The 25,273-nt window shown below is 52.5% G+C and overlaps 3 protein-coding genes across 6 annotated transcripts in view; 2 read left to right on the top strand and 1 right to left on the bottom strand.

The window, feature by feature from the left end:
• Nucleotides 1-9,651, top strand: part of ARAP3 (ArfGAP with RhoGAP domain, ankyrin repeat and PH domain 3) — a 29,495-nt gene extending 19,844 nt beyond the window's left edge. Inside the window, exons 20-33 of the mRNA XM_032158180.2 lie at nucleotides 147-359; nucleotides 613-718; nucleotides 2,173-2,320; nucleotides 2,623-2,691; nucleotides 3,433-3,507; nucleotides 3,607-3,721; nucleotides 5,223-5,351; nucleotides 5,432-5,565; nucleotides 5,793-5,875; nucleotides 5,973-6,008; nucleotides 6,140-6,203; nucleotides 6,314-6,451; nucleotides 6,672-6,710; nucleotides 7,630-9,651. Of these exons, the coding sequence (XP_032014071.1) occupies nucleotides 147-359; nucleotides 613-718; nucleotides 2,173-2,320; nucleotides 2,623-2,691; nucleotides 3,433-3,507; nucleotides 3,607-3,721; nucleotides 5,223-5,351; nucleotides 5,432-5,565; nucleotides 5,793-5,875; nucleotides 5,973-6,008; nucleotides 6,140-6,203; nucleotides 6,314-6,451; nucleotides 6,672-6,710; nucleotides 7,630-8,115 (1,835 nt within the window). The 3' untranslated portion in view covers nucleotides 8,116-9,651. The remainder of the gene's footprint in view (nucleotides 1-146; nucleotides 360-612; nucleotides 719-2,172; nucleotides 2,321-2,622; nucleotides 2,692-3,432; nucleotides 3,508-3,606; nucleotides 3,722-5,222; nucleotides 5,352-5,431; nucleotides 5,566-5,792; nucleotides 5,876-5,972; nucleotides 6,009-6,139; nucleotides 6,204-6,313; nucleotides 6,452-6,671; nucleotides 6,711-7,629) is intronic.
• A 1,004-nt stretch (nucleotides 9,652-10,655) lies between these two features.
• FCHSD1 (FCH and double SH3 domains 1) lies at nucleotides 10,656-21,035 on the top strand. Its single transcript, XM_032158186.2, has 20 exons — nucleotides 10,656-10,719; nucleotides 10,944-11,041; nucleotides 11,656-11,701; nucleotides 12,106-12,173; nucleotides 12,530-12,665; nucleotides 12,752-12,888; nucleotides 13,040-13,103; nucleotides 13,964-14,092; nucleotides 14,556-14,678; nucleotides 14,844-14,939; nucleotides 15,354-15,473; nucleotides 15,884-15,988; nucleotides 16,144-16,305; nucleotides 16,935-17,063; nucleotides 17,141-17,224; nucleotides 17,393-17,510; nucleotides 17,645-17,865; nucleotides 19,003-19,090; nucleotides 20,355-20,410; nucleotides 20,550-21,035. The coding sequence occupies exons 1-20, from the start codon at nucleotides 10,699-10,701 to the stop codon at nucleotides 20,613-20,615; spliced, it is 2,067 nt and encodes a 688-aa protein (XP_032014077.1). The 5' UTR covers nucleotides 10,656-10,698; the 3' UTR covers nucleotides 20,616-21,035.
• RELL2 (RELT like 2) lies at nucleotides 21,027-25,166 on the bottom strand. Of its 4 annotated transcripts, XM_032158189.2 has the most exons (9): nucleotides 24,400-25,166; nucleotides 24,140-24,219; nucleotides 23,724-23,963; nucleotides 23,260-23,325; nucleotides 23,099-23,165; nucleotides 22,468-22,653; nucleotides 21,825-22,197; nucleotides 21,672-21,705; nucleotides 21,027-21,448 (listed from the first exon to the last, which is right to left on the bottom strand). In XM_032158189.2, exons 3-8 carry the CDS (start codon nucleotides 23,905-23,907, stop codon nucleotides 21,673-21,675), a joined length of 909 nt encoding a protein of 302 aa, XP_032014080.1. In that variant the 5' UTR covers nucleotides 23,908-23,963; nucleotides 24,140-24,219; nucleotides 24,400-25,166; the 3' UTR covers nucleotides 21,027-21,448; nucleotide 21,672. The 4 variants fall into 4 exon arrangements, with proteins under 4 accessions (XP_032014080.1, XP_032014079.1, XP_032014078.1 ...); XM_032158188.2 differs by lacking the exon at nucleotides 24,140-24,219 and having other exon boundaries at nucleotides 24,384-25,166; XM_032158187.2 differs by lacking the exon at nucleotides 24,140-24,219.
• Nucleotides 25,167-25,273: the final 107 nt, after the last annotated feature.

Genomic DNA, 25,273 nt, shown 5'->3' with positions numbered 1-25,273 from the left:
ATCAAGACCATGGAGGCATAGATCTCCTCCTCTCTGAATCCCATGCCCCCATCAGCCACATACCACATAGGGAGGCCACAGATGGGCCGTGGTGGGTGGTGGTAGCCTTTGCACCATGGTGAGCAGAGACGCCTGGCTCTCCTCAGGGCTCCGGCTGGAAGGTGTATACCGGAAAGGGGGCGCTCGTGCCCGCAGCCTGAGACTCCTGGCTGAGTTCCGTCGGGATGCCCGGTCGGTGAAGCTCCGACCAGGGGAGCACTTTGTGGAGGATGTCACTGACACACTCAAACGCTTCTTTCGTGAGCTCGATGACCCTGTGACCTCTGCACGGTTGCTGCCTCGCTGGAGGGAGGCTGCTGGTATTCCTAAGATCCCTGAGAACCAAGGCCCAACCAGGATCTCTGCCTTCCCCCACCAGAATCCATGGTTTGGCAGCCCTCCTCCCCATCACTTCCCACCCTGGGGGATCATCCAGCGACTTGGCTCAGGGGGAAGTGGGAAGGGGGCAGAGACACAGCCATCCTGCATTTGTGTCTAAAAATCCCTCCCTCCATACCAGCTGCCACTCTTTCTTCCTGGGTCCTCCCCAGCCCTCCTCTATTCCATCCCCAGAGCTGCCCCAGAAGAATCAGCGCCTGGAGAAATATAAAGACGTGATTGGCTGCCTCCCGCGGGTCAACCGCCGCACACTGGCCACCCTCATTGGGCATCTCTATCGGTCAGTATGGCTAGACCCTCTGCAGGACCCTTCCTCACTTCAATCTGACCCTGCACTTTGATTCATTTATTCATTCATTCATTCATTTGTTCATTCCACAAACAGTTGTTAAGTGAAGGTATCATAGCATTAAGGTTCAGAGAATGGATTTGGGGGATCAGGCAGACCTAGGCTTTAATCTGGTGCCGTCATTCTAGCTGTGTGACTTTGGGTAAGTTACTTGTTCTCTCTGGGCCTCAATTTCTTCATTTCTAAAAGGAAGTAATGGATGATGTAATGAATCATATCCACCTCATAGTTTATGAGACAGTTAAATGAAGGCTGGGTGCGTGGTGTCTCACGCCTGTAATCCTAACACTTTGGGAAGCTGAGGTGGGCAGATCACCTAAGGCCAGGAGTTCGAGACCAGCCTGGCCAACATGGTGAAACCCAGCCTCTACTAAAAATACAAAAATTAGCCCGGCGTGGTGGTGCATACCTGTAATCTCAGCTACTCAGCAGGCTGAGGCACGAGAATCGCTTGAGCACAGGAGGTGGAGGTTGCAGTGAGCCAAGATTGTACCACTTCACTCCAGCCTGGGTGACAGAGGGAGACCCTGTCTCAAAAAAAAAAAAAAAAAAAAAAGAGAAAAAAGAAAAAGAAAAAAGGAAAAAAAAGAGAGAGTTAAAATTCATAAAATTCTTAGTATAGTACATGCCAGTACATCTGGCATGTCATAAGCCTTCAGAAATGGTTAGCAATCAATATCATTTTGTTTTATTATGCGATGTCAGAGAAAGGGTTAGATATAAGAAACACAAAAATGAATAAGACGCACATCTACCTTTACCAATCTGTTAGGGAGACAGGCCTTTGAGGAATTCTGGGGAGAAGCCATTTCTGTATTGCACTGATTATACTATATTACAGGGGCCAGGTGTGGTGGCTTACACCTGTAATCCCAACATGTTGGGAGGCCAAGGCAGGAGGATCATTTGAGCCCAGGAGTTGGAGACCAGCCTGGGTAACATAGTGAGACATCCCATCTCTACAAAAGATAAAAATAAATAAATAATAAAAATATACTATATTATAGGGATTGGTCAACTACAGGCCCATGGGCCAAATCCAGCTTATTGCCTATGTTTGTAAATAAAGTTTTGTACCTAAAGTGTAAAGCCACACCCATTCATGTATATATTTTCTATAGCTCTTTTCATGATGCAGCAACAGAGCTGAGAGTTACAACAGAGACTGTCTGTCCTGCAAGCCTAAAATGTCTACTATCTGTCCCTTTAAATAAAAAGTTTGCTGATTCTTGCCTTATCTGTCTCCCCTAGACTGGGAGCTCCCTGAGGCCAATATTATCTTACTGCTGTATTCCAAGCACTTAGCCCAGGCATACAATAGGGACTCAATAAGTGTTTGCTGAATGAATGGCTACACTGATGAAGACCCTGGCACCCCTCTGCAGGGTGCAGAAATGTGCGGCTCTAAACCAGATGTGCACGCGGAACCTGGCTCTGCTGTTTGCACCCAGCGTGTTCCAGACGGATGGGCGAGGGGAGCACGAGGTGCGGGTGCTGCAAGAGCTCATCGACGGCTACATCTCTGTCTTTGATGTAAGGCTTTCCTGACCCCTAACCCACAACCCCTTTCCCCTACCCTCACAGGACCCAGAGACTCTGGATCCTGCTCACCCCAACAAGCCCCCAGCCCAGGCCTCTGGTGGCCGGCTACACCAGGAACCACCTCCCAGAGCCCTGGGCCTTTTTCTCCCACAACTTCACTTCCAACATCCTCACCCCCTTGGTTCTTAGCTCTTCTGGCCTCCAACCCTCTTAAACAGGTCCTCCTTGGCCTTGAGATCTTCCCTGCAGATCCTCTTCCAGCACCCCAACACTCTCTTTTGGCTCTTTCACAGATCGATTCTGACCAGGTAGCTCAGATTGACTTGGAGGTCAGTCTTATCACCACCTGGAAGGATGTGCAGGTAACTCGTCCTGACCTTAGTCTCCTGAATGGGGCAAGAGGAGATATCAGGACAGGAAGCTGACTTTCTGCCCAGTTGAGGAAGTTTCCAGCCTGTCCTTCTGGACACCAGCACTCAGGGGGAACCCAATGAGAGAAGTGCTTTGGGGAGTGGGGTTTGGTTAGGGTTTGCTCCATTTGTTCCACCATGAGGATTCTTCCTGGTGATAATCTTGGCACTGGATAGTTGGTTTTGGTTTTCTGTGGGAACATCAAGTGAGACCTTACTACTAAGTGTAAGAGATCCAAGGAGGAGTTAGTAAAGTCAGACAAAGCAGTGAGAATAATAATAATAAATATAATAGCAAACATAGCTGAGGACTTACTATATTCCAAGAATCTCTAATCTCATGTTAGTATGATACAACTCCATGAAGTAGGTAGTCTCATTTTTTTCAAATAAAGAAACGGGCTCAGTGGGTCATTTATTCAAGATCACCCTGTAGCAAGTGGCAGAGACCAGGCAGTCTGACTCCACATCTGTCCTCCCAACCACTATGATGCCTTGGGAAGTACATATGCAGCCTAAAGATGCAGTTCTGCCACTCCCAGAGTTCTCCCTTTTAAGAGCCTGAGTGACATTGGGGTTGGGAGGAGACCTTTGTTGGAAGAGTCGCTTATGAGGCAATACGAGGAAACCTCTGACTTTGATGTCTTTTGCATCCTTTTTTTGTCCTTCTGACTTTTTTACCCCTCCCCTCAGCTGTCTCAGGCTGGAGACCTCATCATGGAAGTTTATATAGAGCAGCAGCTCCCAGACAACTGTGTCACCCTGAAGGTTGGTCCCGAGGGGACTGGAGGGGAAATAAGAGGATAGTGAGGTTCCAGGGGCAATGGCCTGACCAGCATGGATTCTCTGCTCTTGCCCTGACCCCAGGTGTCCCCAACCCTGACTGCTGAGGAGTTGACTAACCAGGTACTGGAGATGCGGGGGACAGCAGCTGGGATGGACTTGTGGGTGACTTTTGAGATTCGCGAGCATGGGGAGCTGGGTGAGTATGACCATGCCTGTGTGTTCATGCATGTGTATATGCGTGTGTGTGGTTGTGCGGTCAAGGTCATCAGTGACTTCATGTTACCAAATACAGTGGACTCATCCACTCATCCATGCAAGCGGACATTCAACACGGTTGACTCACTCCCTCTTCCTCAGTATTCTTCCATCTTGGCCTTAGTGACCCCCACAAGCTCGTAGTTTACCTTCTACCTTAAAGGGAGCTTGTCTTCCTCTTTTGCCCAGACTCCAAATGTTGGAGAGACCCATGGCTCAATCCTAGGCCCTTTTCTCTAATCTATCTACATTTCTCCTTGGATGAATTAACCCATTCTCGTGGTTTTAAATGCCATTAATAACCTAACACCCAAATTTATATCTCTGGCCCACATCTCTCCTCTCAGCTCCAGACTCATATCCAAATGCCTACTCAACACCTCCACTTCTGACTAGCAACTCAAATGTAAAACATCTAAGACCAATTTAGATGATTTCTAGCCCCTTTCCTAAAAAAAAAAGCCTAGGCCATTCTCCAGTTTTTCCCAACTCAGTAAATGGTACCACAATTCACCCAGTGATTAAGGCCAGAAACCTGGGAGTCCTCTGGGACTCCTCCCTTTGTGTCATCTTCATACCCAACTCACCAACTAGTCTTGTCGATTCCATTAGAATTGATCACTTCTCTCCATCTCCACTGCTACCACCATCCTAGTTGAAGTCACCATTATCTTTTGGTCTGTCAACAATAACCACTAAAATGTGTGGCCCCAGAAAGGGGATAGCTGGACAGTGTTCCATGCTTGCCTCCCTACAATCCATTTTCCATGCAGCAGCCAAGTGAACATTTCAAGCATAAATCACCTCATATCCTTCCTATGGTTAAAACCCTTCAGTGGCTTCCCATTGAACTTAAAGTATCATTCCAGTCCCTTACCACAGCCCACATGGCCTTGAATGTCTGGTCCCTGCGTCCTCCATGCCTCATCTCACATCACCTGTTCTCGTATCTCTCCTCTTTGCTGTAGCTACATTGGCTGTTTAGTTCCCCAAATACATGTTTCCTGATTGCCAGCCTTTGTTCTTGCATTTTGTCATGCTTGAAATCTTCTACCACCCAATCTTAGCATGGCTTGCTCTTCCTAATCCTTCAGATCTCTGAGTCTCATCTTCAAGTGCCACTTTTGAAAGGTCTTGCCTGACTACCCTATCTCAGTTGCTGTCCTGTTGCTGGCTCAGCTTATTGTTTCTTGCAAAGCAATTATTTGTCTGCAATTATTTTGTTGTCTGTACCCTCACTAGACTGTGTGCTTTGTGAAGGGAGGCCATGTGTATCATGCTCACCACCGTATCCCAGGGCCAGCACAGTACCTGGCATAGAGACAGTGAAAAATAAATGTCCATGGTTGGATAGTTGAATGGATGAATGAATGACTGGTGAGAGCTGGGGGCTTATTATGGATATGCTGATTGATATATAAACCCTCACCTTTCCCCTTAAGAGCGGCCACTGCATCCCAAGGAAAAGGTCTTAGAGCAGGCCTTACAATGGTGCCAGCTCCCAGAGCCCTGCTCAGCCTCCCTGCTCTTGAAAAAAGTCCCCCTGGCCCAAGCTGGCTGCCTCTTCACAGGTGAGCCTCCTTCCTCTGCCCAGCATCCCCCAGGTCTCTCCCCTAGCACCCTCCACCCAGGATTGCCCATCTATGCCCAGGTATCCGACGTGAGAGCCCACGGGTGGGGCTGTTGCGGTGTCGTGAGGAGCCACCCCGCTTGCTGGGAAGCCGCTTCCAGGAGAGGTTCTTTCTGCTGCGTGGCCGCTGCCTGCTGCTGCTCAAGGAGAAGAAAGTGAGGCCCTGGGGCCAGAGGCGTGGGATGCTGGGTGGCCATGGAGAGAAGCCATGACTGCACCCACCCTCTGACTCCACAGCCCATACTCTCATCAATCTCATTGCTTCCCTGCCCCCGACTTCTGTGACCCTGTGACCACAGACCCCATTGCTTCCATGACGTCTTGACATCATTAACCATGATCTCTCATCTCTCCATCTCGCTGACTCTGTTTCTGTTCTCAGAGCTCTAAACCAGAAAGGGAGTGGCCTTTGGAGGGTGCCAAAGTCTACCTGGGAATCCGCAAGAAGTTAAAGCCCCCAACACCGTGAGTTTTCTTCCCCAGCCCGCACTTCCAGGGCCTTCCTGCCTTCACCCCCCTGCCCTTTCTGACTGCCCCATCACTGTTCTTCTTTGTCTCCCAGGTGGGGCTTCACATTGATACTGGAGAAGATGCACCTGTGAGTACCTCCTGCCCTGGCTTCTCCTCTGGCCCAGCTCTGCACCCTGTCTTTTCTCTTCTCTCTTTCTATGCTCCATTCCTATAGCTGTGACCCTCTCTCTCCCTCTGATTCCACTCTGATCACCCCAGCTACTTGTCCTGCACTGACGAGGATGAGATGTGGGATTGGACCACCAGCATCCTTAAAGCCCAGGTGAGGGGAAGGAAAAGGCTGAGGGCTGGGTCTGTGGTCCCCCTGGGGCCCAGCTATCCTCCTCAGTGCCTTTCATACCCACTGGTGCCAACCCCTCATGCTTCCACCAGCACGATGACCAGCAGCCAGTGGTCTTACGACGCCGTTCCTCCTCTGACCTTGCCCGTCAGAAGTTTGGCACTATGCCTTTGCTGCCTATCCGTGGGGATGACAGTGGAGCCACCCTCCTCTCTGCCAATCAGACCCTGGTAAGGCACCCCAGCCTGCCCCAACCCCTGATTCCTGTCGTAACCCTTGTCACATTGCAGTAGGGAGTGGTGTGCCTGCTAGCCTGGTGCCATCCTATGCTCACTGTCCCCCTCCCTTCTGCCTTCTTCACCCCCATTCCCCACCCCTGTCTCCTGTTGCTAGTCCTCACTGTGTCTTTATGTCTTTCCCTCCCCTTGTCCCCGCCCCACCTGTGTCCAGCGGCGACTACACAACCGGAGGACCCTGTCCATGTTCTTTGTGAGTATTGTGCCTGCTCCAGCAGTGTACCTGTCAACCTTGTGTTCCTCTGTGCTGCCTGAGCCCCAGGTGTGCTGTTTTCCTCATGTAGGCCATCAGGGTGTGTGTGTGTGTGTGTGTGTGTGTGTGTGTAGGCCATCAGGGTGTGTGTGTGTGTGTAGGCCATCAGGGTGTGTGTGTGTGTGTGTGAGAGAGAGAGAGAGAGAGATAGAGAGGGAGAGAGAGAAAAAGGGAGAGGGAGAGGGACAGGACAGAGAGAGGAGGCAGAAAGGATGAGGAAAATGAGGGATGTATGATGCGGTAATAAAAGGAGAAAGGTCGGGCACAGTGGCTCATGCCTGTAATCCCACCACTTTGGGAGGCTGAGGTGGGTGGATCACCTGAGGTCAGGAGTTCAAGACCAGCCTAATCAACATGGTGAAATCCCGTCTCTACTAAAAATACAAAATTAGCTGGGCGTGGTGGTGCATGCCTGTGATCCCAGCTACTTGGGAGGCTGAGGCAGGAGAATCACTTGAACCTGGGAGGCGGAGGTTGCAGTGAGCCGAGATCATACCACTGCACTCCAGCCTAGGCAACAAGAGTGAAACTCTGTCTCAAAAAAAAAAAAAAGGAGAAAGTTGTCACAGAATCTGTGAAATAGAAGGAAAGTGATGAAGTGAATGCATTTTGGAGTTAGACCTGGTTCAAACCCCAACTCTACCATTCACTCATTATGTGATGCTGGGCAACTTACTTAACCCCTTTGCATTCAGTTGACTCTTTTGTAGTGTAACCCACTGCACAGGGTTGTTCCAGTATCATATATGCCAAGTATTTTATAGCATCTGGCCCAGAGGAAGAGCTCAGTAAATGTTAGTGATTAATAATCTGGTAACTTTAACTATGTGCCCACTCCTGCCATCCCATTCCCATCCAGCCGATGAAGTCATCCCAGGGGTCTGTGGAGGAGCAAGAGGAGCTGGAGGAGCCTGTGTATGAGGAGCCAGTGTATGAGGAAGTAGGGGCCTTCCCTGAGTTGACCCAGGACACTTCTACCTCCTTCTCCACCACACGGGAGTGGACAGTGAAGCCAGAGAACCCCCTCACCAGCCAGAAGTCCTTGGATCAACCCTTTCTCTCCAAGTCAAGCACCCTTGGCCAGGAGGAGAGGCCACCTGAGCCCCCTCCAGGCCCCCCTTCAAAGAGCGGTCCCCAGGCACGGGGATCCCTGGAGGAACAGCTGCTCCAGGAGCTCAGCAGCCTCATCCTGAGGAAAGGAGAGACCACTGCAGGCCTGGGAAGTCCTTCCCAGCCATCCAGCCCCCAATCCCCCAGCCCCACTGGCCTTCCTACACAGACACCTGGCTTCCCCACCCAACCCCCGTGCACTTCCAGTCCACCCTCCAGCCAGCCCCTCACATGACCCTAAGACCAGCAGTCTGAGAGGGTAGGTACCAGAAGACCCGGAAGCTCTTATCATGGCACTGTTGCAGCTTCCTCTGCCCTGGCTGGAAAGACTCCAGAATCCAGTGTGGTGCTGTGGAAGGAGCACTGGACTGAAGGCTTCAGTGGCTGCGTGTCCCAGGACAGGTCATGGCCCCTCTCTGGGCCCAGTCCATTTATCTGTACCATGAGGTAACTGAAGTAAGGAGAGAAGTGAATGTCAAACTGTGTTTCTTAGAGCCATAAGCCCCACATATTTTCCCTGAACAAGGGTAGCTCCTGCTTTATATATTTAATATGTAGGGGTTCTGTGAGAGATTTTGGGTTTTAAAGGAATGGTTTTACTGCATTAAAGAAAAAGAATGCTTTGGAAACCAGAGACCTGGATGATGTTAAAGTCTATCCTGTCCCACTTCCTACATTCTGGGACTACAGTGAAGCCTGGAGTAGGGAGACTGATTGAGTTTGGGAGCTGGGACCGGGGGAGTCAAAAATAGATCAGTAATTGTCAATAAACCTTGGAACCAAAAGACTACCATTCTCATTCATTCATTGAACAAATATGTATTGTGCACCTAATTGATGCCAGGTCTGGGCATATAGCATGAACAAAACAAACAGGGCCCCTGCTCTTATGGATCCTCCATTGTGGAGGGGAACAGAAAATAGCAAATAAACACATAAACCAGTACTTGAACAAGTGAGTTTAGTGCTGTGAAGAAACTGAACCAAAGTGATGAGCTTGAAGAGTGATTGTGGAGGCCAGGCACAGTGGCTCACACCTGTAATCCCAGCACTTTGGGAGGCTGAGAGGGATGGATTACCTGAGGTCAGGAGTTCCAGACCATCCTGGCCAAGATGGTGAAACCCTGTCTCTACTAAAAGTACAAAAATAACCGGTTGTGGTGGCACGTGCTTGTAATCCCAGCTACTCAGGAGGCTGAGGCAGAAGAATCACTTGAACTTGGGAGGCGGAGGTTGCAGTGAGCCAAGATTGCACCATTGCACTCCAGCCTGGCAACAGAGCAAGACTCCATCTCAAAAAAAAAAAAAAACAGTGATTGTGGAGATGGCCTTTGGACTGGGTGGATGGGGAAGGCATCTGTGAAGAGTTGCAAAGTAAGGGAAAGAAGCTGTTGGAGGAGACAGATGGAATGCTGGAAGGAGAAGATTCTGGAGAAAGAAAGCAGGCATGAAGAACGCTCTGCACTGGAAGGGACTTGGTCTACCGAGGGAACAGCAAGGAGGCTGGAGCCCAGTGAGCGGACAGTGGGAGGAGAGTACAGGCTGAAGTAAGAAAGACCAGCAGGGTCTTCCATGCGTAGCCTTTAAGGCCATGGATTCTATTTGGATTTTATTCTGAAGCAAGTGCATTTTAAGCAAGTAAATCATGAGATCTTATTTACCTTTAAAAAAGAAAAAAAAAAAGGTTGATCACTCTGAGTGCTGTGTGAACAGTGGGTTGGGGTGAGGGCAGTGTGGAAGCAAGGAGACCAGATATTAGACCAGAAGTCTAATAATGGGGGCTTGGACTAGGATGGTGGTCTTGGAAATTGAGGGAAGTGGATCAAGGTTTTTGTTTGTTTATTGTTGTTTGAAATAGAACCTGTAGGACTTACTGATGGATAGAATGTAGGGGTAGGAGAAGGCACACTGACTCTGGGTTTCTGACTTAACTGACTGGAGGAAATGCGGTGCCATTTAAAACGTTAGGCGGGGAGGATCAGGCTGAAGGAGCTTTAAAAGCTTTAAAAGTTGAGGTTCCTATTAGATATACTAGCAGAGGTGTCAGTGGGGAGTTGGAATGTGAATCTGGAGTTTTGAGCCATGTCAGGGGTACTGGGAGAGGTACCTGAGCCAAAGAAGCTTAGGTGAGGAGGATGGGGAATGGGGGAGAGGCTCCTCAGGAAGCAGTGCTAGGGCTGGAAGATCCTAAAGGTGGCAGGGGCTTCCTGCGCATCTCCCAGCTCTCGCCGACTCACTGGTGTCGTTTAGTTTTCAGTGGCCCAGTCTTTTTCCCTTTGGGCCTGGTTCCTTCCTGGATCCAGGCATCTTTCTCACCCTGCTCACGCTGGCTTTTCCAGTTAAGCGGGAATTAGGAAAAGATCTGGGACCAGCCCTCTCTTCGTCAGATGCATCTTTGCTCAGGTGCCCAGTGACTCAGTTTGCCTGGTCACACATTGAATTCCTCGCCATTCCTCATCATTAGCTCGGGGACTGGTGATCTACATATGCAAATGAATAATTATCAATAATTACAGGCTGAATCAGTGGCTACATTACAAATAGAACTCAGGCGTCTTTACTCAGATGCCTGGGGTTCTTCCCACCGCCCAGCGGACGCTGCGTCCGCCCCGCCAGCCGGACCCTTCCGGCGTATTCGCAGCAGTAACAGGTTTAGTTTTTCTGCGGCCCCCTCTCGCTTCCGCGCCCTGCGCCGTCGCTGGACAAGTCGTGGGCGGGCAGAGGGCGGGGCCTGACCTGGCCTGGGGCGGGGCTCCATAGTGGGCGGGGCTTCCTTGAGTTCCGGAGTCCAGTCGCTGGCCGTCTTGCTGGAGCGGAGATGCAGCCGCCGCCCCGAAAAGTGAGCTTGGCCCTGAATGGGGACTCCTGGCGGGCTGGGGGAACGGAGGGAGCTAAGGGGGCATCCGACTTGGGGTAGGAGACGGGAAGGCGGAAGGGGTCAGACCCCAAACCAGAAGAGGAAAGAGCTCAGCCTCTCCCTGGCCCCGCCCCCTCACCGCTCCCTGCGCGGAGTGTTTTTTAGGTCCTTGCGCTGGGGTCTTCATCCTCTCCTTGCCCCCTCAGGTGAAGCCCGCCCAGGAGGTGAAGCTTCGCTTCCTGGAACAGCTGAGCATCCTTCAGACCCGGCAGCAGAGGGAGGCGGATCTGCTGGAGGATATCAGGTAGCTCCCCCAACCCCCTTCATTTACACTCACCTTCGTCGTTGTGCTCCACTGCTCCCCAACATACATGTGCTGGCGTGGAGGAACAGGGGCCAAGAGCTCCCCAGCCGACCAATCCACAGCCCTCACCCTAGGCCTGGCCTCTCCAGATACTGGATAGGAATGCTCCCCCACTTAACCCCCCCCAACCCCCTCCCACCCACATAAACACACAGGAACCCTCCCTCAAAGCCCTTGACTCCACACCACTGCCCCCAACCCCACGATCAACCTTAGGGCAGAATCCCTCTCCCTCTTCCAGACCTGTTGGAAGGCTGGCAGACATCGTACCCAGGCCCCCATCAGTCTTCACCTCTAAGCCTACAGATGAACCTCTGGCGTGGGGAGGATCCTGCTGGGGCCCGGGGCAGTAAGGTGAGGGTTTCCTGTGTTGCAGCTGCCTGAGGTGAACTCAAAGACTCCTATCAGTTCCATTCCCTCTGGGTGTAGTTACACTCTAGGAACCTGGCTCCCCCCACCGCTTCCTCTTGCCCAGAGTAGAGGACTGAGGATGGGAGAACAGGACCAAACATAACCTTATCCGCCACCTCACCCCCCACCTGCAATCTCCGCAGATCCTACAGCAAGCAGAGGGCAGCCATTGAACGGGAGTATGGGCAGGTATGGGACTTTTCTCTGGACCTTACCTCTTGTTCCAGCCTCCTTTACATCACCAGTAATGTCTGTCCATACCTATCCCTATTGTGGTCAAGAGCAGATACCTAGAGTCAAGCAGACTGGTGTCAGATCCCTGTTGTGTAATTATAGCCATGTGACCTTGGACAAGTTACTTAACCTTTCTTGACCTCGGTTTCTTTCTCTGTGAAATGGGAATAATAATAATACCTTACCTTCATTTAGGGTTGTTGTAAGGATTAAACAAATTAATGACTATAAGGCATTTAGCAAAGCAAGTGGCACATAATGTACTCAAAGAATGGTATGATTATACTCTGATCTCATATTCTGCCAGTTGGGGTGGGTCTTTGAAAGGGAACTTGGGTCTGTGATGGCTTTTTCACCAGGCACTCCAGAAACTGGCTGGCCCATTCCTGAAGAGGGAAGCGCACCGGAGCGGCGAGATGGACAGCAGGTGGGCCCTATGGAGGGGGAGGGCCACAGGGGTCAAAAAGTGATGGGGAGCTCAGCCCCAGGAACCTGTGGGGATGAAGGCCTAGCAAGTGGGGAGGGCACGTGAGCTGTAGGTAGAGCTGACACAGCAGCAGCAGAGGAGCTGACCCAGCAAGGACACTGTGGGTGGGGTGGAGGGCAGGAGTGAGGCTTGTGGCTGAGCTAATGGGCTGATCGATTGATGGGCTCCCAGACAAGGGAGGATGGGAAAGCACTCTGTCTCCCATGGTGTTGGTCAGGGGATAGGGGGCGGGGGTGGTCTCATGAAGCTGTGGAGTGCTCTCCTCCTCAACACAGACCTTCTCTGGGGAGGGGCAGGACAGTGTCCGGTGCCTGGCGCTGCCTGCTGGATGCCACCGTGGCTGGGGGCCAAACCCGGCTCCAGGCGTCCGACCGATACCGTGACCTAGCAGGGGGTACAGGGCGGAGCGCCAAGGAGCAGGTGCTTAGGAAGGTATGGCTCAGAGGATGGGGTGAAGGAAGAGCTGGCTTGGGACCAAAGGTGGTCTAGGTCAGGACTTTGTGTATGCATCCCAATAGGGAACAGAGAACCTCCAGAGGGCGCAGGCCGAGGTGCTGCAGTCTGTCCGGGAGCTGAGCCGAAGTCGGAAGCTGTATGGGCAGCGGGAACGTGTGTGGGCCTTGGCACAGGAGAAGGCAGCTGATGTCCAGGCCAGGTGGGATCATGGAGAGTGAGGAAGCCCAAGGTTGGGGAACAGGGAGGTGGCGCTGTCTAGGGGTGGAGCCAAGTCACCAAAGCTGGGCCCGACTCTGATCTCATATTCTCCCACTTGGGGTGGGCCTGACTCCTTTCTCTCATCTGCACAGGCTAAACCGAAGTGACCATGGGATCTTCCACTCTCGGACCAGTCTCCAGAAACTGAGCACCAAGGTTCGAGGGATGAGGGCATGAGTGGGGGCAGGGAAGAGGGGGGCAGAGTAGTCTAGTGGTTTGGAACCTAGGTGCATAAGTATGAAAGACTGGGTTGAATCCAGGCTCTCCTACTTCCTGGGTGGGTGACCTTGGTTAATTTACTTGATCTCTATGAGCCTTATTTTCTTCTATAAAATGGAAAGAATACTCTTCTTTTTCAGTCCTTTAATATGCATTTATTGAGGATCTGTATGTACTAGGCACTGTTCTAGACACTATGGATACAGTGGAGAACACTACCAATGGAGTTCCTGCCCTCACAGTCTGGTTAAGAGAGACAGACAGCAAATAAATACTTAGATTAAGATGAAAATAAAACAAGGTACTATGATAAAGAATAACAAGGGGGTAGAATTTAGAGGGAGGCCTCTCTGAATCGGTGGCCTAGCTGTCAAGAAGGAGCTGGCCTTGCAAAGATCTAGGGGAAGAACATTCCAGAGAGAAGAAATGGTGAGTGCAAAGGCTCTGAGGTGGGAATAACTTTGTAGGCTCGAGGAACTGAGAGAAGGCCAGTATGGCTGGAGTACTGTGAGCAAGGGAACAAGCACTTGAAAAGAGGTCAGAGAGGTTGCGGGGGCCAGCTCATATTGAACCTGGTGGACCATGATGAGGAACAGTGGATTTTATTTTAAATGCGTGCAGAAGGCACTAGAGGATTTTGAGCAGGAGTTGTGAGTATGCAATATTTTTAGTGTAGTGCCAGGCACATAGTAAGCACTCAATAATGTGAGAATCCATTCTGGATCTGGCTTCTCAATTGGTCTTGGAAGGACTCTGGGGGTCTAGGGCTTCCTATTGACATCAGTTTACCCTCCTAGCTGTCCGCCCAGTCAGCCCAGTACTCCCAGCAGCTGCAAGCGGCCCGCAATGAGTACCTGCTTAACTTGGTGGCTACCAATGCCCACCTCGACCATTACTACCAGGAGGAACTGCCAGCTCTGCTCAAGGCCAGTTTTAACCCAGACACCCCTGTCCCTCAGCAGGGAGGGAAAGGAGGACCTCCCCCTGCTTCTTGATCCCCCGTGACAGTGGGTGGTACAGGGGATCTTGTCTGCTTAGAGTGGGTAGATGATACATACATGGGCTCTGGTTCTGCTCCTAGCTGGCTGCATGGCATTGTGCAGTACATTTAACCCTTCTGAACCCCAGATTCCTCATCAGGGATAACCCTTTCTCTGCCTATCTTATAGCACTAGTGGGGCTCAAAGGAGAGAATGGATGTGAACGTTGTGTTTTAAACTTCTAAGTGCTCTGCACACATGAGGGCCTTTCTCATGAAGAATGTCTTCTTCCCTCCTTCCTATACCCCATGCCCATCACCCGTCAAATCTGGAACGAGCCTCTTTTACAGTGGAAGTCTGGTAGAGGTCTGGGGGAAGAGTGGTGTCAGTATCTTGGGGTTCTCTCTAGGCCCTGGTCAGTGAGCTGTCAGAGCACTTGAGGGACCCCCTGACCTCCCTGAGCCGCACTGAGCTGGAAGCCGCAGAGGTCATCCTGGAGCATGCCCACCGCGGAGAGCAGACAACCTCCCAGGTGAGGGCTGTGGCCTCTAAGCTTCCCCAGGCATCCTTTTTACCCTTCCCTCCCAGTGCAGCCCTTTGTGCTTCACACATTGTCCTTTTTCTTCCAGGAAGTGCTAGGGACAGGGTTGGAGAGTGAGCCAGTGAATGAGTGACTTTGACTTTTCCCAACCCCTAGGTAAGCTGGGAGCAAGACCTGAAGCTGTTTCTTCAGGAGCCTGGCGTATTTTCCCCCACCCCACCTCAGCAGTTTCAGCCAGCAGGGACTGATCAGGTGAGATCTTCCTGCTTGTTGGAACCAGGCCACATATAAAGGCGACTATGATTTAGGCCTCCTCCATTATCCTTGTCTTTGTGTTAACTTAGTGAGTGTTATACCGTGGAGAGGGGGTTTCAGAACTCCCGCTCACCTCCCTCCCAACAGGACACACAAAAAGAAACACACCTCAGTCCACCTTTCAGTCACTTGACTGCACCATCCTCTTCATTCTACCTCTGTCCTTCAACCTGGATCCCATTTCTGAAGCTCTGTATCTCTATGTCCACATTACCTGTGTCCATGGCCATAGGCATGTGCCCCTTCCTCTTTGTCCTTGTCCTTGGAGGTCAAGACAGAGTGGAAAAAGGAGGGAACTGGAGAGAAGGAACAGCCTCAGGTCCTCCTCACAGCACCCACTGACCCATTCAGGTGTGTGTCCTGGAGTGGGGAGCAGAAGGCGTGGCTGGCAAGAGTGGCCTGGAGAAAGAGGTTCAGCGCTTGACCAGCCGAGCTGCCCGTGACTACAAGATCCAGAACCATGGGCATCGGGTGAGGTGGGGGGCACAGGTGTCATGTGTACCTTCTTGTCTCAGCAAGAAGAGCTGAGAGAGGGGATCTTGGAGCCATTGAGGGTGTCATGGAGCTACAGAGGGGAGGGAAAGGTATTTTAAGGTAACAGTGTGGCACAATAGTTAAGAGCACAGTTTTTGGAGCTAGACCGACATAGGTTCAAATTCTCTCCTGTTGCATCCCATTTCTGTAACTCCGGGTAAGGGAGTGACTTAACCTCTCTGGACTTCAATTTCCTCATCACTAAAGTAGGGCCAATAATAGCACCCACCTCATAGGGAAGATTAAATGACATAATGTATGTGGTGCAACTAGCAAAGTACCAGTTCCGTAGTAAGTCATGCCCCACAGTATTTCCACCCACCCCTGTTCTCTGCCTTCCCAACCAGGTACTGCAACGACTGGAGCAGAGGCGGCAGCAGGCTTCAGAGCGGGAGGCTCCAACCATAGAACAGAGGTTACAGGAAGTGCAAGAGAGCATCCGCCGGGCACAGGTGAGGCACACCCCTGAGGTTAGAGATCCCACCTTCTCAGGCAAGCCCCACTCCCTCTACTCCTCTTTCTGATGGTAGGAAGGAGGGAAGGGAGAAGCAGAGAGTAGACACTGCCGTCAGCCAGGTTCCACTAACTTCCTTCCTCCCCATGGCAGGTGAGCCAGGTGAAGGGGGCTGCCCGGCTGGCTCTGCTGCAGGGGGCTGGCTTAGATGTGGAGCACTGGCTGAAGCCAGCCATGACCCAGGCCCAGGATGAGGTGGAGCAGGAGCGGCGGCTCAGCGAGGCTCGGCTGTCTCAGAGGGACCTCTCTCCAACCGTGAGCTCGTCCCCCAACACTACCCATCCTTACTTAGAAGGGAAAAACTCCAGTGGAAGGCAAACCCTATAAAACTGGAATCACAGTTGTGCCTAACTCAAAGGGTTATTGTGAGGCTTAAGTGAAATCATTCATATATCATTCTTTGCATAATTTCTGGCATAGAGTCCTCAGTAAATTTTTATTATGAGCATAATAGAATGATTAAGAAGTAGGGTTCTGGGGCAGTCTGTAAGGGCTTTGAGTACCAGTCACTCCACTTATGAGCTGTGCAATCTCGAAAAGTGACTTAACCTTTCTGAACCCCAGTTTCCTCATAAATAAAGTGAGGTTAATAGTTGTGCAAAACTATTAACACTGGGTCATTATGAAGATTAAATGAGACAACATACACAAGATATTTTGTATTGTGCTTGGCACATAGTATGCACTCAACTACTGTAACTCTGCTATTATTGTTAGTATTATCCTGCTCTGTGGTGACTGTGGTTGTGTACGTGGTGAGTGGATGGGTGCAGCTGCCTTGGAGGGGGATCCATGGTGTCCTTTAGGGGAAAGATGGAAGAGTGGGAGACAGAACCAGTGCTTGAGAGTGGGCCCTATATGAGGTCTGTTCTTTGCCCCTCTAGGCTGAGGATGTTGAGCTTTCTGACTTTGAGGAATGTGAGGAGACGGGAGAGCTCTTTGAGGAGCCTGCCCCCCAAGCCGTGGCCACTAGGCCCATCCCCTGCCCTGCACATGTGGTATTTCGCTATCAGGTATGAATGGGGGTGGGGACCTCTGATGGGCAAGGGTGGGGGACAGCCAAGTCCTGAATCCTTCGTGTGTGGCCCAGGCAGGGCGTGAGGATGAGCTGACAATCACGGAGGGTGAGTGGCTGGAGGTCATAGAGGAGGGAGATGCTGACGAATGGGTCAAGGTGGGTATGGGACCCTGGGCTCTGACCTTGGGTTGGGGGCAGTAGGAGGGACTTCTCTATTGCCCCCATAGACCCTTCTAGGCAAAGCTAGAAGCCTGAGTAGAGGAGAGCCAGGGTCATGGACTGCTGAGGTAAGTCTAATATCTGTTCACATTGCTGGATGAGCAGGCTCGGAACCAGCAAGGCGAGGTAGGCTTTGTCCCTGAGCGGTATCTCAACTTCCCGGACCTCTCCCTCCCAGAGAACAGCCAAGACAGTGACAATCCCTGCGGGGCAGAGCCCACAGGTAAGAAAGGGAAATTTTGGGTTAGGGGACCCTGGGTATAGAGAAGAATTGTTAGGGGTTGTAGCCCTGGGGTGTCACGGTCCTGGGGCACTGCCACCCACCTCCCTCTCACCGTCTCTCCTGGGCCTCTGTAGCATTCCTGGCACGGGCCCTGTACAGCTACACCGGACAGAGTGCAGAGGAGCTGAGCTTCCCTGAGGGGGCGCTCATCCGTCTGCTGCCCCGGGCCCAAGATGGAGTAGATGACGGCTTCTGGAGGGGAGAATTTGGGGGCCGTGTTGGGGTCTTCCCCTCCCTGCTGGTGGAAGAGCTGCTAGGCCCCCCAGGGCCACCTGAATTCTCTGACCCTGAACAGGTGAGGCTTACCTTCTCCCTGAACTCCCCAGGCACCTCTGGGTTGACCCTCCCACCCCAATAAAGCCTCATATTCATCTTAATGCCCCCTCTGCTCCCCAGGTTTACCTCCTATAGTGGCCTGGGCCTCCCCATCTCCTATGGGGGGGGCAGGGGAAAGGGAAGCCAAGGCAGCCTTCATAGGAGTTTGGGGGTCCTACTTTAGTGCTGGATAGATCTGAGTTCAAATTTCTATTGTATGACTTGGGCAATGATTTAACCTCTCTGAGCTTGTTTCTTCACATGTAAAATGAGGATAATACCTACTTTAGCAGGCTCACTGTCATTAGAGATAATCGAGGTAAAGCCCTCTTTTTTTTTTTTTTTTTTTTTTTTTCTGAAACAGAGTTTCGCTCTTGTTGCCCAGGCTGGAGTGCAATGGTGCGATCTCGGCTCACCGCAACCTCTGCCTCCCGGGTTCAAGCGATTCTCCTGTATCAGCCCCTCGAGTAGCTGAGATTACAGTCACGTGCCGCCATGCCCGGCTAATTTTCTATTTTTAGTAGATACAGGGTTTCGCCATTTGGTCAGGCTGGTCTCGAACTCCTGACCTCAGCTGATGCACTCGCCTTGGCCTCCCAATGTGTTGGGATTACAGGCGCGAGGCACCATGCCCCGCCAAGGCAAAGCCTTTAGTGCAGTGGAATGCAGAAGGTGTTTCAATATAAGATATCTGTTGTTATAATGTATATACATACAGCAGAAAGAGAATAGGAGTGGGCATCAGGAGAACTGGGTTCTAGCCAGCACTCTGCCAATAACTGGCTCTGTGATTCTGGACAGCTGGCTTAACCTGGGTCTCACTTCTAACATAGGAGTCATATTATTAAAAATGCCTACCTCATGGGGTAGTGGTGAGGATTGAATGAATTAGTACAGGTGAAATGCTAGCAGAACACTTGAGACATAGTAAACATAAGCATTCAATACATATGGGCTGTTGAAATATTTGTCAGCTACACCCCCCACCTGAATGCAAGCATTTGGCCACTTCCTGTATTGGGAAGTGATGAGGAAGGAAGTGGAGATGGGATGAGAGGAAAAGCTGGTAAAACCTCCCCGCGTGCCAGGAATAACTCTGTGCCCACCCCACCTCCAGATGCTGCCGTCCCCTTCTCCTCCCAGCTTCTCCCCACCTGCACCTACCTCTGTGTTGGATGGGCCCCCTGCACCTGTCCTGCCTGGGGGTGAGTGGAAGGAATTGGGAACCGTGGGAGGCTAACAGACAGGAAGGAGGAGGAAGCTTGGACTCCCAGGTCACGCTCTGGTCTTCTCCGTGCCTTCAGGCATCTTGCAATAAGGTCTATTGCAGCTTGGTGGAGAGCACTTGCCTGGGCTCTGGAGCCAGGCTGACTGGTTCAGGTCCTGCTCTGTCATTTCCAAGTGTGTGGTGGGATTCTGAAGCTGTCTGGGCCTCAGTTTATGTTCTTTATGAGGTAAGGAAAAGGTACTAGCTCATTGAATTCTTATGAGAGTTAAAAAAGATGCCTGTGGACTACACAGCATTGTGCCTGGCACACAGTTAAGTATGCACTCACTGTTATTATTTTAAAAATTAGCTAACTTCTCTCACGGTGTCCTCCCAATATGCACCTTTTGCTCCTAGTGTACAGATACCTAGCTTTGTATCACTATTTTTTCTGATGCCCACTTTTTTTTTTCTTTTTTAAATGTCTATAGCAGTTTTATTTTATTATTATTTATTTTAGATTCAGGAGGTACATGTGCTTGTTTGTCATATGGATATATTGCATACTGGTGGAGATTGGGCTTCTAGTGTACCTGTTACTCAAATAGTGAACATTGTACCTGATAGGTAATGTTTCAACCCTCGCCCCTGCCTCCACTCCTACCTTTGCCCGCTTTGGAGTCCTGGGAGTCTGTTATTTCCATCTCTATGTCCATGTATACCTGTTGTTTAGCTCCCACTTACAAGTGAGAACATGCAATATTTGGTTTTCTGTTTCTGTGTTAGTTCACTTAGGATAATGGCATCCAACTCCATTCATGTTGCTGCAGAGGACGTGATTTCATTCTTTTTTATGGCTGTGGAATGCCTGCCTTTTCTAAAACCTTCTGGTACTTCCACCTTGTCCACAAAGAGTCTCCCTCCCTGGAGTTAACACCATCTGCACCACCCCAAGTTCACTTTGCATGACTTAGCACTTAGTCATTTATTGTGTTGAGCTTTCGTTATTGGTTTCTTGACAGCCATTGGGTGTGGGAGCACTAAGTATCCTATCTCCCTTTGTTTTGTACCTTGAGCAGAGCTGATTATACAGCAGTTGCCCAATAAATGTTGAGGACAGCGGATAGAGTGATGGATTTTATGGTCTAGGATGGTGACCATTAATTTAACAAATATTTATAGAATGCCACTGTCCTAAGTGCTGGAGATACAGCATTGAACAAAACAAAGTCTGAAGACTGACTTGTGGTTCTTATTTCCAGACAAAGCCCTGGACTTTCCTGGGTTCCTGGACATGATGGCACCTCGACTCAGGCCGGTAAGGGCCCTTTGCCTTGGAGGAGATTGTATGTAGAGGGGTTATTCCAACCAGTCCTGTTTTGTCTGCAGGGCTGAGGGAATAGACAGGGATACCCTTAAGGGAGAACTCTGGAGCACTAACTGTGTGTTCCCTACAGATGCGTCCACCACCTCCCCCGCCAGCTAAAGCCCCGGATCCTGGCCATCCAGATCCCCTCACCTGAAGGCCAGGGAAGCCTTGACCCCCAGTGATGCTGCTGTCCTTATCTTCAAGCTGTCAGACCACACCCTCAATGATCCAGAGCAACACAGCCAAAAGCTGGAATCTCCCTTATTTCCACCCTCACTTCCAAGGGTGGAAACTTGCCCCTTCCCATTTCTGGGGCTGGAACCCACTCCTTTTTTTCCCATTGTCCTATCATCTTTAGGACTGGAACTACTACTTTCTCTTCTGCCATCACCCTATCTAGCGTGGTGAAATGCCTGAAATCTCTGGGACTGGAAACTATCCATCAAGGTCTCTAGTGGTTCTGGCCCACCTCTTTCCCCACCCTGGCTCCGTGACCCACCCCACTCTGGATGCCAGGGTCACTGGGGTTGGGCCGGGGAGAGGAACAGGCCTTGGGAATCAGAAGGAGCTGGAGCCAGGATGCGAAGCAGCTGTAATGGTCTGAGCAGATTTATTGACAATGAATAAAGGGCACGAAGGCCAGGCCTGGGCCTGGGCCTCTTGTGCTAAGAGGGCAGGGGGCCTACGGTGCTATTGCTTTAGGGGCCCACCAGGGGCAGGGGCCTGCTCCCAGCTGCCACGCTCTATCATATGGAGCGAGGTATTGGGGAAGGCGGGGCAGGCAGCCTGTTGCAGGCAGGGGAAGGAGAAGAGACTGAGGGGCTGTGATGTCTCCTGAGGCCCCCAGCCTGAGACTGTGCAACTCCAGGTGGAAGTAGAGCTGGTCCCTCAGCTGGGGGGCAGTGCTGTCGAGTGGAGGGGAGGGCCTTCACGCCCACCCACCCCCTGGCCCTGCCAGCTGGTAGTCCATCAGCACAATGAAGGAGACTTGGAGAAGAGGAAGAGTAAGTGTTGCTTCCTGTTCAAGCTGTGTCCAGCTTTTCCCCTGGGGCTCCAGGACCTTCCCTATCTCCACCACCAAACCAAGGGATTTATAGCAAAGGCTAAGCCTGCAGTTTACTCTGGGGGTTCAGGGAGCTGAAAGGCTTAAGTAGTTTAAGTAGGTGATGGGAAGATGAGATTACCTCATTTAGGGCTCAGGCAGACTCACCTCACATACTCCCTGCTCCCTGTGGTAGAGACACCTGAGAGAAAGGGGAGGGGTCAACAATGAGAGAGACCAGGAGTAGGTCATATCAGTGCCCCCCAGAGTAGAGAGCAATTAAGAGCCCAGTCCAGTGCAGTCCCGGCTGTGTTTTCCTACCTGGTGATCGGAAGTGTCTGGTTTGCTTGGCTGCCCATTTGCCTCTTGAGTGGGCAGCCCTGGGCTTGGGCCCCTCCCTCCGGCCCTCGTTGGCTCTGCAGAAGCTCTGGGGTTCCCTTCAAGTGCACGAGGGGCTAGGCTGCTGTCCCTGAGTCCTCCATTCTGTACTGGGGGGCTGGCTAGGACCTGGGGCTGTGGCCTCTCAGGGGGCAGCCTCTCCATGGCAGGCATCCCTGCCTTGGGCTGCCCTCCCCCAGACCCCTGACCACCCCCTGGGTCCTGTCCCCCACCAGAGCCCCAGCTCCTGTCCGTGGGGGAGCCATCACGGTGTTCGTGCAGTCCATAGCGCTTCTCAATGTGTGTCACCCGGAACCTGGGAGGGGAGAGAACACTGGGGTTTAGGACCACAACTCAGAGGCTGCTTGGCCCTCCCCTCTGACCAGGGACATCCTGAGTTTGGTGGCTACTTCCCTCTGGCCTAAGGTAGGGGAGGCCTTCTTAGACTGTGGGGCACAGTGTGTAGCCTGATTTCTGCTGGAGCTCCCAGTCCAGGAGGAAAGAGCCAAGGCCCACTTTTGGGATCAGGTGCCTGATCACTGGGCCCCCTACCTCAACTTCCCTTTCCCTGGAGCACCTGCCCCACCTGCCCACAGAGAACACAGTGGTCTCCCCTGTCCGGGGGCGGCTTTTTCCTTCCTTGGAGCGTCCCTGACGGACAAGTGGAGGCCTCTTGCTGCGGCTGCAATGGATGCAAGGGGCTGCAGAGCCCAGGTGCACTGTGTGATGATGGGAGGGGGCTCCGTCCTGCAGGCTGGAGGTGGCATCCACACTGGACAGCAGGGAGGAGGGGAGCAAGGGTAACATTTCCATTTCCCTTCATGTTTTGTTTCTTACATTCTTTCAGCATGCTCCTTAAAACCCCAGAAGCCCCAATTTCCCCAAGCCCCAACATTTTTTCTTGTCTTTATGTAATAAACTCAATATTAAGATGTTAGTGACCACATGTTCTTCCTCCCAGGGCTGTTTGCTAAAAAGAATATTGCTTAACCTAAAGGAGTGGCACTAGAGGTGAATGTTAAGCTTGATGATACCTAGATGAGAGAGATGGTTTGAAGGAATTGAGATTTCTAGAAAACTTCTTTCTTCCTATAAGTTAGCCAGCTTTGCCCTTCTCCCAACCCCATACATGCAAGGAGGCTGGGAGACGATTGTGCTGGAGGAGAGGATACTCTCCAAGGCAAGCTAAGTCATGCTGGTCCTTGTTTCCAGCTCACCTGGACAGCTGCACTGTCCCTTCTCCTTCACTGTCCCCCAGCATCTCCTTCAAGGCCTCAGCATTGGCTGAGGGAAGAAGGAAAAGAGGGAGTCAGTGGAGGTGGAGGTCAGGGCAAGAGAAGGTTGGAGAAGAGGGAGCAAAGGGCTATGCTAGACCCACCTTCATTTTGGATGATGCAGCGAACAATCCTTTCTACTGTGTCCTCATTCATGTCATCGTCCTCAGCTGAAGGATGAAAGAGATTGGCAAGGAAGCAGGAATGAGTCAGCTTTGAGGGGACATTACCTGGTGGCTCCCATCATTTATTGCTTAGGACATACCCTTTTACCTACTTGCTATCATGCTGGACCTCAGCATTTCAGGGACCAGAAAAGATGGGGACACCAATGCAAGCCCAAGACTACCATCCAGAGGACCCTTCCTGCCCATGCTGCCTTCTCTAGTTTTGCTTTCAGAGTGGTGTCACCCCACTTGCTAACTCAAGAGTGCATCGCTAGGCTTCCTGAGCAGGTTTGATCAGGATTCGGCCGGGGTCTGTTGGTCAGGGAGGCAGAGGTGAGGGGCAGAGGTGTGGGGAGAAGGGTGAAAGGTGACTGAGCCAGGGTTCCAGGCTCCTCACTCACGGGGCTGAAGCTGGGCATCGTCAGGCTCAGAGCCCCTCGACGTGCGGCAGCGGTAGCCCTTCTTCTTGAGCACGTGGCAGATCATGAAGCCTACCAGGCCCATGAGGAAGAAGACCAGCACAAGCAGGAAGAGCATATACAGCCCATGTTGGGGCGGTTCCAGGTCAGGCTGTGGTTCCGACATGAGGCCCTGGGGGGCGAGCGCGGGCCAGGGCGCCTCCTGGGTTTAGGGGGCTGCAGCTAGGAATTGGGGAGGAGTAGGAATGCCGTCCTCAGGATCCGAAACAAGCACGTCTAAGACGTCCGGCTGAGGTCCGGCCCCACCCCCTACCCAACCAGGGAGCTGTCCGGGCCAGGGGTGCTGTTTCGCCAATACCGCCCGAGGCAAGAGGTCAGCGTATACGCAAGCTCTCTACCATGACCCTGGTCCCGCTTCCCCGACGCCCCGAGCGTTCCCCTTTCCAGCTCGTTCACGCTTCTGTCCCTCCCAAGGACACTGCAGCACGAGATGGGACGGCATTCTTAGGCGGCGGGAGCAGAAATCGTGCCTGAGTCAGCGCCCGCACCTCCTCCGCGCCGGCCTGAGCCAGGCCTCTGCAGCCCCTTCCTCTCAGTACTCCCACACCCCTCTCCCTTTTTGGTTTCTCCCACCCTGACCACCTGGTCCACCCGGTACCGGTGATTTGGTTCTGGTTCCGGCTTCTGCTGGGGTTCCGGCTCCAGGGGCGTCCTAGTGCGGCTCAGGGCCCCCGACGCCCTTCCGGCGCTCATCCCTTGATTCCTCCCCTCCCCCTTCGCCGCCTCACCGGCCCCGGGCTGTGGCTGCGGATACCCGCGCCGTGGCAGGCGGGGGGAGGGAAGGACAGAGAAGGATGCGGGCTTGCTGAGAGCGGCGGCCGGCTCCAGGCAACTCCGGCCCTGGGTCAGGGAGATCGCCTCCGCTGCCGCCCTGAATTCCCAAATGCCTTCGCCCGTCGCGGGCCCAGGACCAGGGGGCGGAGCGCAGGTGTGCGGGGCGGAGAGCGTGAGCTCTGCGCGCGCGTGACTGCGCCGGGCCCCCCCGGGGCAATGTGCGGCGCCGAGTCTGGGTCCGGGTAGGGGACAGGCGTGGGTGTTGTCCACTGGTCTATCCGGTACGCCTGGCGCAGCTCCTGCCCTCAGATGCCCCGACCGAGCGGAGAGTCAGGAATCTTCCCCGAGGGCTGGGGGAAGCCGGCTTTCCGCACCTTTGAGGGACGGAGTGGCGGGATCTTCGGAGCTTCCTAGAGAAGTGACCACGGCCTGCGCCCGGTTTGGGGCAAGCGGCTGGTTGGGATGGCTCGGCTTCCCGAGAATCTGACCCCCGGCCGGAGACAAATGGCCCTTGCATCCTAGGAGCGATGCTACCAGTTCCCTGCCCAACTCGGGACGCTCAAAGCCCCAGATCCCTGGAGAGCGGAGCCGGGCGAGGGGCGGAGCTCCAATGGGGGCGTGGCCTGGGTGTGGCTGGAGGCGGGGCCTCAACGCCCAGTTCCGCAGAGGCAGGCTACGTGCTTGCGCAGCACGCACGG

Source organism: Hylobates moloch, unplaced genomic scaffold, assembly GCF_009828535.3.
Source record: "Hylobates moloch isolate HMO894 unplaced genomic scaffold, HMol_V3 SCAFFOLD_6, whole genome shotgun sequence".
NCBI lineage: Eukaryota > Metazoa > Chordata > Mammalia > Primates > Hylobatidae > Hylobates > Hylobates moloch.
Note: the sequence above shows the minus strand (reverse complement) of the source record. Positions and strands in the feature narration are given on the sequence as shown.

Excerpts from the sequence above, each read along its gene's own strand:
- FCHSD1 (XM_032158186.2), top strand. The coding sequence starts at position 10,699 with ATGCAGCCGCCGCCCCGAAAA. Across the intron at positions 17,225-17,392 it reads ATGCTGACGAATGGGTCAAG|GCTCGGAACCAGCAAGGCGA; the intron begins GTGGGTATGGGA and ends CTGGATGAGCAG. Across the intron at positions 19,091-20,354 it reads TGCACCTGTCCTGCCTGGGG|ACAAAGCCCTGGACTTTCCT; the intron begins GTGAGTGGAAGG and ends TCTTATTTCCAG.
- RELL2 (XM_032158188.2), bottom strand. The coding sequence starts at position 23,907 with ATGTCGGAACCACAGCCTGACCTGGAACCGCCCCAACATGGGCTGTAT. Across the intron at positions 23,326-23,723 it reads CGATGCCCAGCTTCAGCCCC|CTGAGGACGATGACATGAAT; the intron begins GTGAGTGAGGAG and ends TTCATCCTTCAG. Across the intron at positions 23,166-23,259 it reads CTGCATCATCCAAAATGAAG|CCAATGCTGAGGCCTTGAAG; the intron begins GTGGGTCTAGCA and ends TTCTTCCCTCAG.